Genomic DNA, 12,383 nt, shown 5'->3' with positions numbered 1-12,383 from the left:
ACTGCAAGCAATAATAGCCACCAAAGTTTTACCAAGTCTTAACAAGGCTTACTTTGCATAACATTTCTCACATCTTTAGTCTCATAATCCTTACAACAATTCTATGAGATAAATATTATTGTGTACCAATACTATAGGTAAAAGAACTGAGGCTAAGAAAGGTAAAGCAAGTTACCAAAAGTCTCAAAGTCAGGAATGGGCAATGGCGACAACTTCAAGTGCTTAAACTCCAACATGGTTTCTTTTGTATGCACTGTGCCTTCCCCATATTGCAGACTAAATGAATATGCCAGTAAGTGATAGAATAAATGTCATTCAATGCAAAGTTGTTTTAAAGCAAAAGAAACAACCAAATCAGTTCTACTAAAGGCGCTTGTATGAATATCTCTAGGATGGGAGCCCTCAAACACTACATGGTGTCCAAAGACTTAGAAGATAGAAGAATGAAAGGGTATGGTCCAGAAGTCAAGAGACAATGATTCAAATTCAGACTCCATGCACTACAACTATGCAGCATGTGCCCCTGGGCAAGTTGTTGACCTACTAAGCATAAGGGTATCAGTGCTTTACAGTGGAATCAGCTTCAATCCCAACTCAGCCACCCTCTAACTAGATCACCTTGGGAAAGTTACTTAATCACTATGAACCTGAGTTTACGGACTACAAAATGGAAATATTTATCTACCTAAAAGGGCTGGTATATTTTACAAACATCAAAGCTCCTAAAATACTGTGTGGAAATTAATAGGCATTCAATAGATAGTAGCTGGGTTATTGTTGTTACCATTTTATGGTTATTACTATTGTGTTATTACTATTTGTTATTACTATTTTATTATTATTATTATTATTATTATTATTATTAATTTCAGGATCAACTAAGGTGAAGAAAATATATATGCTTTATAAGCTAAAGAGCTTTACAAAATGAGTTATCATTAATGTGAGAGAGTTGCAGAGTAAGAGTTCCCAACCTACTCATTAAGACAAACTGTGGCTGAGAAGAAAAAAGAATCATCCTGATGTCATGTAACTAGAGATGACTAGCTTGAAGAAACAAAGTAGAAAAAGAAACTTGCAACCTCACACATCCTGATTTAACCCTATCTGTAGTCCATTTGGTTTTCAAATAGCATGGGAAATGAGGCTGACACTGCCAAATCCTATGGTGCGGTATAGCCATCCAGATTTCAGCACAAATTACTGGCCTTATTTATTTATTTATTTATTTATTTATTTATTTATTTATTATTTAAAAAAAATTTTTTTTAATGTTTATTCATTTTTGAGACAGAGAGAGACAGAGCATGAATGGGGGAGGGGCAGAGAGAGAGGGAGACACAGAATCGGAAGCAGGCTCCAGGCTCTGAGCCATCAGCCCAGAGCCTGACTCGGGCCCGAACCCACCAACCGTGAGATCGTGACCTGAGCCGAAGTCGGACGCTCAACCGACTGAGCCACCCAGGCGCCCCTGGCCTTATTTATTTTTTAAAAAGATTTATTTTTAATAAGTACCTCTCATTGGTTCAGCGGAGTTAATCTGAGCTCAAGGCAGTAAAACACTCCAAACTTGGGAGAGATAAACACTGACGTAGTCCAGTTTTAAAATTAACTTTGCTCAACTCTTCCCAAGCCTGGAGAATTCCACTTTGGTTGTGAAAATTCAGCCAGAAAAAGATTCCAAACTAAATGCTGCGGGACTTCTTAGAATAAGCCAAAGGCTCCAGACCCCAACCACAGGTACCAGGCTTTCCCACATAGAATTCTGCAACCCAGCGCCACCTATCACGGGCCTTCAATTACAGCTTCTTCCAATTATTTATGCATTTCCCCAGGCACACACTGAAGCCGTGCTGGAGGTCAGCATTAGGTAATGCCCACAAGCATTCTAACCATTGCCAGCTCAAATCTCAACCACTACTGCAGGCCACAAAGACTCTTCTTTCTCGTTTCCCAAATCTCTTTAGAGACCTAAAACTACCACTCTGGTAATTTTGGCTCCAAAAGTCCGGGTAGGACCTAGACACCTATTATTTTTTAAAAGCACCATGGGTGAGTCAGATGAGTAATCTGGGTTGAGAACAACTAACAGAGAGAGTAGGTTATGCTGTAACAGATACTTTAGGAAGATTTAGTTCCACACTCAACTCGACCACTTTCCAGTTGTGAGATCTTGAGCAATTTAATTTTCTCTAAACCTCAGCCTCCTCAACTGAAAATGACTTGTGGGCATCAGATTAAAACAAGAAATGAGTTTCCCATTAAGACAAACAAACAAAACCCCTCATATTTGTAATGTTTTACAGTTTAGAAAATGTCTACTACTTTATGTCTACTATGTCAAATGACAAAAGCCTATTCATGATAGGGAATTATGATTATTCCCACTTTACAGATGAGGATACTGAAATTAAAATCAACTGGTAAGGGGCGCCTGGGTGGCGCAGTCGGTTAAGCGTCCGACTTCAGCCAGGTCACGATCTCGCGGTCCGGGAGTTCGAGCCCCGCATCAGGCTCTGGGCTGATGGCCTGGAGCCTGTTTCCGATTCTGTGTCTCCCTCTCTCTCTGCCCCTCCCCCATTCATGCTCTATCTCTCTCTGTCCCAAAAATAAATAAACGTTGAAAAAAAAATTAAAAAAAAAAAAATCAACTGGTAAAAGGAAAAGAAATCACAGAATAAATGTCAGAGATAGGACTCAATCTGGGTTCTCTAAGTCCAGTTCTAGACCATTTCTAGACCAAATACTTTAGTAAGGGCATACCACTTCAAAGACTGCCAACACTGGTTTGTATCCTGCCAGGACTAAATGAGGCACAGGGCGAAGGGCAAAAATGCTTGTTGTTTGAAAGATAATATCAACAAGCACAGAATTAAACTGAACAAAGGATCCAAACAAAAGGGGAAAGAAGCACTTATTTCATTTTGATGTATGCATTAATTATAGCCATCTAGGTAGGTGTTCTTTAAAGGGGTGAAATCTCTGGGCTCAGGGCATGCATAGAAAATCTGTAACTAGGGGATGAAAGAGAGGTTACTAGATTATTTCACAAGAACTACTTATAACTCTATGCTTTCTACATCTATGCTTTGAATTTATAAAGATACAGCTTTGATCTTGAGCTATGAGATTTATTTTCGGACAGATTTGACCAAGGATCACTCAGCGAGAGTGTCCAAGCAAAACCTCCGGGTCTACAGCTTTATCATTAATTAAAGTACTTTACAATGGCCTACTTTCTTTCCACCTACATATACACCCCAATCCAATTTCATCTTTATAATCTTATTTATAGAATTACAGGATTTCAAAACTGTAAGAGACTTTATATGTCTACTGGTTTGACTCTAGTTTTTTAGATAAAGGCACTGAAGTCTACAGAGAAATAACTGACCCAAAAAAAGACAGCCAATTTATAACAGAACTAAGACCACAACCCAGATATTCAGAACCCCACCTCCCCATTCAGTACATAAGATCATCCCTTTCGTTCTCAATGATGTCTGAGGGTTATACTTGTACCTGCTGTTTTAGGCAAGAATCTTCTTTTAAAAAAAAAAAGGTTTTAAAACCATACAATTCATCCATATAGTGTAAAATTCAGTGGCTTTTTGTATATTAATGGAGCTAGGCAACCATTCTCACAATCAATTTTAGAACATTTTCATCACCCCAAAAAGAAACTCCATACCTCTTAGCCATCACCCTCTGATCCCATCCGCCTCCTCCCACGGTGCCAGGCAACCATTCATCTGTTTTTTGCCTATGGACTTGCCTGGACATTTCATATAAATGGAATCATGTAATATATGGTCCTTTGTAACTGGCTTCTTTCACTAGCATAATGTTTTCAAAGTTCCCCCATGTTGTAGCATGGATCAGAACTCCATTTCTTTTTATTACCAAGTAATAGTTCTTTGTTAGGATATGCCACATTTTATTTATCCACTCATCAGTTGATGGATATTTGGTTGTTTCTACTTCTTAGCTATTATGCATAATGCTGCTATAAACATTCATATGTAAGTATTGTGTGAACATGTTTCCATTTCTAGGTCATATGGTAATTCTATGATTAATCTTTTGAGAAACTGCCAGACTGTTCTAAGTGGCTGTACCATTTTACACTCCCACCAGCAGTGTATGAGGGTTCCAATTTCTCCACATCCTTGTCAGCACTTGTTATTCTATAGTCATCCTAGTGGGTGTGAAATGACATCTCATTGTGGTTTTGATTTGCATTTCCCTGATGACTAATGATTTTGAGCATCTTTTCATGTGCTTATTGGCCATTTGTATATCTTCTTGGGAGAAATGTCTATTTGGATCCTTTACCCATTTTTTTAATTGAGTTGTCTTTTTATTGTTAAGTTGTAATAGCTCTCCATATATGTATGATACAAGTCCCTCATCAGAAATATGATTTAAGAAAATTTTCTACCATTCTGTGAGTTATCTTTTAACTTTCCTGATGGTGTCCTTTGAAACACAAAAAATTTTAATTTTGATGGTATCTATGAGGCAGGAATCTTAGTTAGTCAGCAAGAACAATTCCAACTTCAATTTTAAAAGTCCTTTCTACTATATGTAGAAACTTGGGCCAAAGACCTACTTATTTATAGAGTTCAAGAATTATTGTTGAACCCAAAAGACAAATAAGCCAGTTAAGAAATGGGCAGAAGACATGATTAGACACTTTTCCAAAGAAGACATCCAGACGGGTAACAGACACATGAAAAGATGTTCAATATCACTCATCATCAGGCAAATACAAATCAAAACCACAATGAGATACCACCTCACACCTGTCAGAATGGCTAAAATTAATGACACAGGAAACAACAGGTGTTCGCGAAGATGTGGAGAAAAGGGAACCCTCCTGGACTGTTGGTGGGAATGCAAACTGACGCGGCCACTCTGGAGAATAGTATGGAGGTTCCTCAAAAAATTAAAAATAGAACTACCCCATGAGCCAGCAATTCCACTCTTAGACACTTACCCAAAGGATACAAAGATTCCAAGGGATACATGCACCCTGATGTTTACAGCTGCATTATCAACAATAGCCAAACTATGGAGAGAGCCCAAATGTCCACTGACTGATGAATTGATAAAGAAGATGTAGTATATATACATTGTGAAATATTACTTGGCCATCAAAAAGAATGAAATCTTGCCATTTGCAATGACGTGGGTGGAGCCAGAATATATTATGCTAAGCAAAATAAGTCAATCAAAGAAAGACAAATACCATATGATTTCATTCATATGTGGAATTTAAGAAACAAAACAGATGAAAATATGAGAAGACAGGGCAGGGAGAGAGGAAAGGGAAACAAACCACAAGAAACTCTTAATGACAGAGAACAAACTGAGGGTTGATGGAGAGAGGTGGGGAGGTGGGCTAGATGGGTGGTGGATACTAAGGAGGTTGCTAGTTGTGAAGAGCAGTGGGTACTGTATGTAAATGATAAATCACTGAATTCTACTCCTGAACTCAATATTGCACTGTGTGTTAACTAAAATTTAAATAAAAAAATAAAGTTTTCAGCCACTGGGGGGGAAAAAAAAAAAGAACTATGGTTGTTAAAGCACAATGTTAAAAATAAGCATCCACCTAAATTGAGGGATACAAAGTGACTATATATGTGGGAGAAGATTCTAGGGCAGGGTAATATCACCTAGATCATAGCCCCTGTATCCTAGGAAGTTAACCACTACTACATAAATAAATTAGCCAGAAAATGAAAGCTAAGCAACTTACCCCTATCTCTTCTATCTAGGCCCCCAAAGGGCTCACAATGAAGGTGGAATAGAGGAAAGGGTAAACACACACAAAGACACAAGCCCCAAATACTCAATAATAATCCTCAATAGTTCTCATTTCAGTTATTCAAGAATCATTTCCTATACGTAATATCACTGCTTATTAGACATCTCTATGTCAAGACATCTCAGATGCAAAGTGCCTAAAATTATCTTTTCACCTCAAATGCGATGTGTTTAAAGTCATCATCTTTCCTGCTCTCCAACTACAAACCTCCTGACTTGTTCCTCTTCCCGTGTTCCCTATTTGGTTAATAATACTATCATCTACCATCTTATACTGATCTATAGTTATGCAGTTATATTTTTCTACAACGTAAGATATTTTCTGCAATTCACATTGTGCTTATTATATTTGGCCTACTGCTTCAGAATCCCAATTCTGATTTTATCATATAGTCTAATGCCTCCCAGCTTCAATAAAGGAGTAAAGAGAAAGGGTAATAATTTTTGAGTACCTTCTGTGTGGAAGGTACTTAATTAGGAAATTTGCTGTAATCTTCACACAACAACCCTGTGAAATATTATCCCAATTTTAGAGATATGAAAATCCCAATGTTTCCTGCAGATAGGAAACTAAAAGTCAAAGGAGGTGACTCACATACCTAAGGTCAGAGAGCTGGTAAGTGATGAATACAGGATTTGAACCAGGTCCATCTAAATCAGAAGCTATGATAACTATTTATAAACAGAAAGCCAATTTTGTCAACACCCTACAAGAAAAGGACTTGCAAGCATGACTGAGAATTTTACCTCATATCAATAGCCACTTAAATAAACATTTGGGGAGTCAAACAAAAGTCATCTATCAATGTGGATACCCAAACCTCTATTTCATGATCTTCTTGTCCATAGGATCTCAGTGACTTTATGAGATACACTATTAAAATCCTGATTATTCTTCTAGAAGTTTTATCAGTAAAAAGAAAATGAGCCCACCTAGTATGACTTATCCTTAGCAAACTCATGCTGGGTCCTGCTTCCTTTTCTCAGCTATTACTTACCCTTCTTACGATATCTAATCTCCAAATCTATGTGAGATGGGGGCATACAAATAAATAAGAGGCAATCAAGAATCAGAAAGACATTCCAAATGAAACTAGCTTGAGAAAAAAACATTTCTTGGAGCACCTGGTTGGCTCAGTCAGTTAAGCTTCCTACTTTGGCTCAGGTCATGGTTCACAGTTGGTGAGTTCGAGCCTTGTGTTAGGCTCTGGCACAGAGCCTGCTTCTGATCCTCTGTCTCCCTCTCTCTGTCCCTCCCCTACTCATGTTCTCTCTCTCTCGCTCTCTCTCAACATAAATAAATATTTACAAAAAAAACATTTACAAATGAAGACATTCCAGTATTTCTTATATTTTGTGAGTTCATAAAAGTTTAATCACTTACTTAAAAAATAAGTAAATATTTGGCGTTAGATTGTCTAAACTTTGGTAACAGAATAATTATTTTCTTAGAATTTTGTTCAGATATAGTTAATAAAATATAAAAATAAGTCTATTTTCTATTTGACTTCAGCCACGTTAGGAAAGAAAGACAAAGGAAGTATTTAAGGGGAGAAAAGGCATTAAAGGAAAATTAAGTCAAGGAAAGGAGAGATCTTTTATCTAGATTACAAAAAAAATTGTTTTAAGTATACAAATTGGAGGGTATTATGCTAAGTGAAATAAGTCAGGCAGAGAAAGACACATACCATATGTTTTCACTCATAGGTGGATCCTGAGAAACTTAATAGAAGACCAAGGGGGAGGGGAAAGGGAAAAAAAAAAGTTACAGAGAGGGCAGGAGGCAAACCATAAGAAACTCTTAAATACTGAGAACAAACTGAGGGTTGAATGGCGGGAGGGGGAGGGGAAAGTGGGTGATGGGCATTGAGGAGGGCACCTGTTGGGATGAGCACTGGGTGTTGTATGGAAACCAATTTGACAATAAATTATATTTAATAAAATAAATAAATAAACAAAAAAAGCAAAAGAAAAATAAACAGAGTACACAAATGATGAGAAAAATGAAATACTGTACTTTTATCTCCAGGTAAGATGGATCGGTAAAATCGGTCCTTCTTTTTCTTCTCCTCTGGGTTTGGAGGCAGAGGTTTGGAACCGTGGTTTAGGGTTCCAGCATCTTTGCTGCCAGCTCCAATCATAGTGCTGGTGTTTCTCATCGGAGGGGCTGGAGGTTTGTCTTGAATGTCTAGGCCGTTATTTGACATCGTCACCACCACCAGCAGCTACTGGAATCAGAGAGAACAAAATAACTCTTTTATCATTTTCGTGCTAAAGGAAATATATATTAAAAAAAATTTTAAGTCCAAACTATACAACCCATCCTCCAGGGCCCAGCTCAAATCCTTCCACTGCACACCATAACTACTGCTGTCTGATTCAGTCAACAATACTCAAAGATGTAATACCTACTCTGTGCCAAGCACTGATGAAAATTCACAAGGTTCTTGTTTTTCTCTAAGGCACTGGAGAGCACAGAGAACCACCATGATGTCATTTAAAAGGCAGAAATTTGGCCCAGCTAAAATATGAATCCCAAACTAAGTGTGAATCCCAGTGCCACTTACTAGCTTTAGAAGAATTTCTTAACCACTTGGGTTCCATTTATTCATTCATTAAATAAAACTGCTAACAGCATTCTACATAGTAACTCTTTGCCAACCTTTAATCCTGTAGCTTTAGGAAATCATGTTCCCTCTCTATAATGGACTGTATCACTACATCAAAAGTCAGTAAAGCTGCCAATTTTGTTAATAGTCTTATTGGAACACAGTCATTCATTTACATATTGTCTATGGCATCTTTCACATTCCAATGAGTTGAGTAGTTGCAATAGAGACTATATGTTCACAAACCTAAAATATTTATCAAGTTTTTTTCAGGAAAACTTTGTTGAAGGGGGAGTTCTAGCCCCCTTGGCCTAGATCATCTCTCCTGTAAATTTGACCTGGTTCTAAACCCATGATGGCCAATGCAGTAACCATCCTGTCATATACGGTGTTGAATTTACTGCTAATCTCCAATGCTTCTGGTAAAGGGAAGGAATAAAATCTTTAAAGGGGAATTCCTATCATGGTACCAATAGTTTTAATGAGGATAGGTGTTATTACCTTAAATAAGTAAGTGTCCTTGACAATGGACAGGCATGAATGTGTCCACAATTAATAAAGTCTCTCATTATTCTTCTAGGTTACAGTAGAAATTATATCTCTAACCATGACTACTTAGAATATACATTCTGAAGGGCACCTGGGTGGCTCAGTCAGTTGAGCGTCCAACTTTGGCTCAGGTTATGATCTCATAGCTCGTGAGTTCGAGCCCCACGTCGGGCTCTGTGCTGACAGCTCAGAGCCTGGAGCCTGCTTCTGCTTCTGTGTCTCCCTCTCTCTCTGCCCCTAACCCCTTCGCATTCTGTCTCTGTCTCTCTCAAAAATAAATAAACATTAAAAATATAAGTTCCGTGGAGTAAAATACAACAATGCTTTAGAGATGAACGTTTCTAATTAAAAAACAAACAAACATAAACCAACATAATAATCATCACAAGCTTTTTAGGAATACAGATGCCCTGTTTTGATCCCCACAAATTGTGATTTAGTATGACTGGGTTATGTTCCAAATTCTGTAATTTTAAGACTTAGTGATCCCAATGCCAGCCAGATTTGAATACCACTGCTGTAGATGCCAATTACATAAATACTATGAACAAAATTGAATCTTTTTTACATTTTCTAATAAATGCAGAACTAAATGATCACCTGCATCCATTTTGTCTTTTAATTATTTCTCCACATGCCATCAGTGATCTAAAATACAGCACTCCTCTACTTTAAAATCCATCACAGGGGCGCCTGGGTGGCGCAGTCAGTTAAGCGTCCGACATCAGCCAGGTCACGATCTCGCCGTCTGTGAGTTCGAGCCCCGCGTCAGGCTCTGGGCTGATGGCTCGGAGCCTGGAGCCTGTTTCCGATTCTGTGTCTCCCTCTCTCTCTGCCCCTCCCCCGTTCATGCTCTGTCTCTCTCTGTCCCAAAAATAAATAAACGTTGAAAAAAAAAAATTTTAAATCCATCACAAAAGCTAAAGTTCCTTACAAACTAAGCCATAACACCCGGACACAGCCTACATTCAAATTGTACCTTAGAAACCTCTATTCTCCTGATTTGCCAAGTAGTTTCTTACCCTCCTGCCAATGCTTCTTGTCAATGATTTCTCCCTCCTCTGACTGATAAAAATCTTACTCATCATTCAGGGCCAAATTCAAGCTTTACCTCTTTGTGTAATTCATCCTCACCTACCTCTGGCAAACCAACTGCTCCTTACTTCTCTTTTTGAACAAAAGAAATCAAATAAGCAAGGACAATCTTATTAATCTATACTAACTCTCTGGGTAGTGTGCTTTTTATCCATTTGTTCCAGCTTCACTTTGCAGATTTGCCTTTGCTTTCCCTTCCAGCCCCAACTCAGGTCCCTCAGCTCCCCCAAAGAGAATTTCCACAGGCTCAGTTCTCAAGTGTACTTTCCTACTCTGGACTGCCAGTTCCAAAATTACACTCCCCACAGCTACCTGATAGCCTAAGCAGGCCCTTCCTGCCTTTCTGGTCCTTCAGCCAACAGTTTCATTGAATGTAACTCCCTTTGAGGACTATAGCCCAAGATTATGCCAAGAAAGGCTTCATCACCCTTTTTGATACAGGGTTTTCTTCATTTCTCAGTTCTTTCACCATACTTGGGGAACTCTCAGGGGTAGCCCTCCATTTTCAAAATGATTCCAAATTATTAAAATCTAAAATCTGTTGTTGGAATACAATGCTTGAATCCTCTGTACCACATTCCAGCCTAGGTCACCCAGCCTATGCTTGAAAACTTCCAATTTTAGGAAATCTACAGTCTCAAAAGACAGCCTATTCTATCTTTGGTCACTTCATTTAGAGTTCTTACTTGTATTAAGTTCTATCTATTTCACACTGCATTGCAATCATCTGTTTAGACATTTCCTCCCCATACACTCCCTCCTCTGCCAGACTTAGACTATGAACTCCTCAAGAACAAAGTTCAAGGATGCCTGGATGCTATGAACAAAAACTGTTCTGTCAGTTAAGGCTTGGACTCTTGGGACTCTTGATTTCAGCTGAGATGGAGCCCTGTGTCAGGCTCTACACTGACAGTGCAGAGCCTGCTTGGGATTCTCTCTTTCTGTCTCTCTTCACTCTTCCTTGCTTATGGGTGCACACACACTCTCTCTCAAAATAAGTTAGTAAATGTTAAAAAAAAAGAAGAATAAAGTTCAGTCATATTTATTTCTCAATCCTCAACACCAGGTCTGGAACAGAATATTCAAAAAGAATGAAATCTTGCCATATGTAACAACATGGATGGAACTAGAGTGTATTATGCTAAGCGAAGTAAGTCAGTCAGATAAAGACAAATATCATATGATTTCACTCATATGTGGAATTTAATAAACAAAACAGATGAACATAGGGGTAGGGAAGGAAAAATAGGATAAAAACAGAGAGGGAGGCAAACCATAAGAGACTGTTAAATACAGAACAACCTAAAAGTTGCTAGAGGGGAGATGGGCAGGGGATGGGCTAGATAGGGGATGGGTTTTAAGGAGGGCACTTGTGATGGGCACTGGGTATTATACATAAGTGATGAATCACTGGGTTCTACTCCTGAAACCAATACTACACAGTATGTTAACTAACTTGAATTTAAATAAATTAATTAAAAAAAAAGAATACTCAATAGGGGCACCTGGGTGGCTCAGTCGGTTGAGCATCTGACTTCAGCTCAAGTCATGATCTCACAGTCCATGAGTTCGAGCCCTGCGTCAGGCTCTGTGCTGACAGCTCAGAGCCTGGAACCTGCTTCAGATTCTGTCTCCCTCTCTCTCTGCCCCTCCCCTACTCATGCTCTGTCTCTCTCTGTCTCAAAAATAAATTTTAAAAAAACATTCAAAAAAAATTTTTTTAAATAAGAAGAATACTCAATAAAGATTTGTTGAACAAATGAACAAAGAGCAAGTAAACAAATAAATGAATAAATAAAAACTACTTCTATTTGTTAGTCCTAAATCTTAACTCACAGCTATTCCAAAAAGTCTATTGCTTCTTCCCCAGACTGAACTTTAGATACCTGAAAACATCTTTCAAAACCCCCCAAATCTATTTTCTCAATGCTAAACATTGTCAGTACCTTCAACTACACTCACAGAACACAATTTTATATCTTCCTGATCCTTCCCTCTGAACTTACTTGGACTTAATGTTTCTATACTACTTTCCAGTTTCCCTGCAGCCCTCCAACCAGTCTTTTCCTATGGTTCCTCCACAAGTCTTTACTCTCTTTACACTTCATAGATCCCCTCACTGGTCATTTTGTCCATCTACATTCAGGACAATAACTGGCACATGTTTAAAACTATGCCATTTTAAACTTTTTTTTTTTTTTTTTTAACAGGAAAACAAGTCCAAAACATCAATCCTGAGGGGAGAAAGGAAAAACATACTCAACTCTTAAATAAGGAGACCAAACACATCTTAAATCT

The 12,383-nt window shown here is 38.2% G+C and overlaps 1 protein-coding gene across 4 annotated transcripts in view; it reads right to left on the bottom strand.

The window, feature by feature from the left end:
• PAK1 (p21 (RAC1) activated kinase 1) overlaps nt 1–12,383 on the bottom strand; it is a 165,687-nt gene that overhangs the window by 61,647 nt on the left and 91,657 nt on the right. For 2 of the 4 annotated variants that reach the window (XM_043580146.1, XM_043580143.1), the window contains exon 2: nt 7,850–8,060. In XM_043580146.1, coding sequence (XP_043436081.1) covers nt 7,850–8,039 — 190 coding nt within the window. In that variant the 5' untranslated portion in view covers nt 8,040–8,060. The remainder of the gene's footprint in view (nt 1–7,849; nt 8,061–12,383) is intronic. The other 2 variants (XM_043580145.1, XM_043580144.1) reach the window with 1 other exon arrangement.

This window comes from Prionailurus bengalensis, chromosome D1, assembly GCF_016509475.1.
Source record: "Prionailurus bengalensis isolate Pbe53 chromosome D1, Fcat_Pben_1.1_paternal_pri, whole genome shotgun sequence".
In the NCBI taxonomy this organism is placed as follows: domain Eukaryota; kingdom Metazoa; phylum Chordata; class Mammalia; order Carnivora; family Felidae; genus Prionailurus; species Prionailurus bengalensis.
The sequence above is the reverse complement of the archived record's forward strand: the minus strand, read 5'-3'. Positions and strand labels throughout refer to the sequence as shown.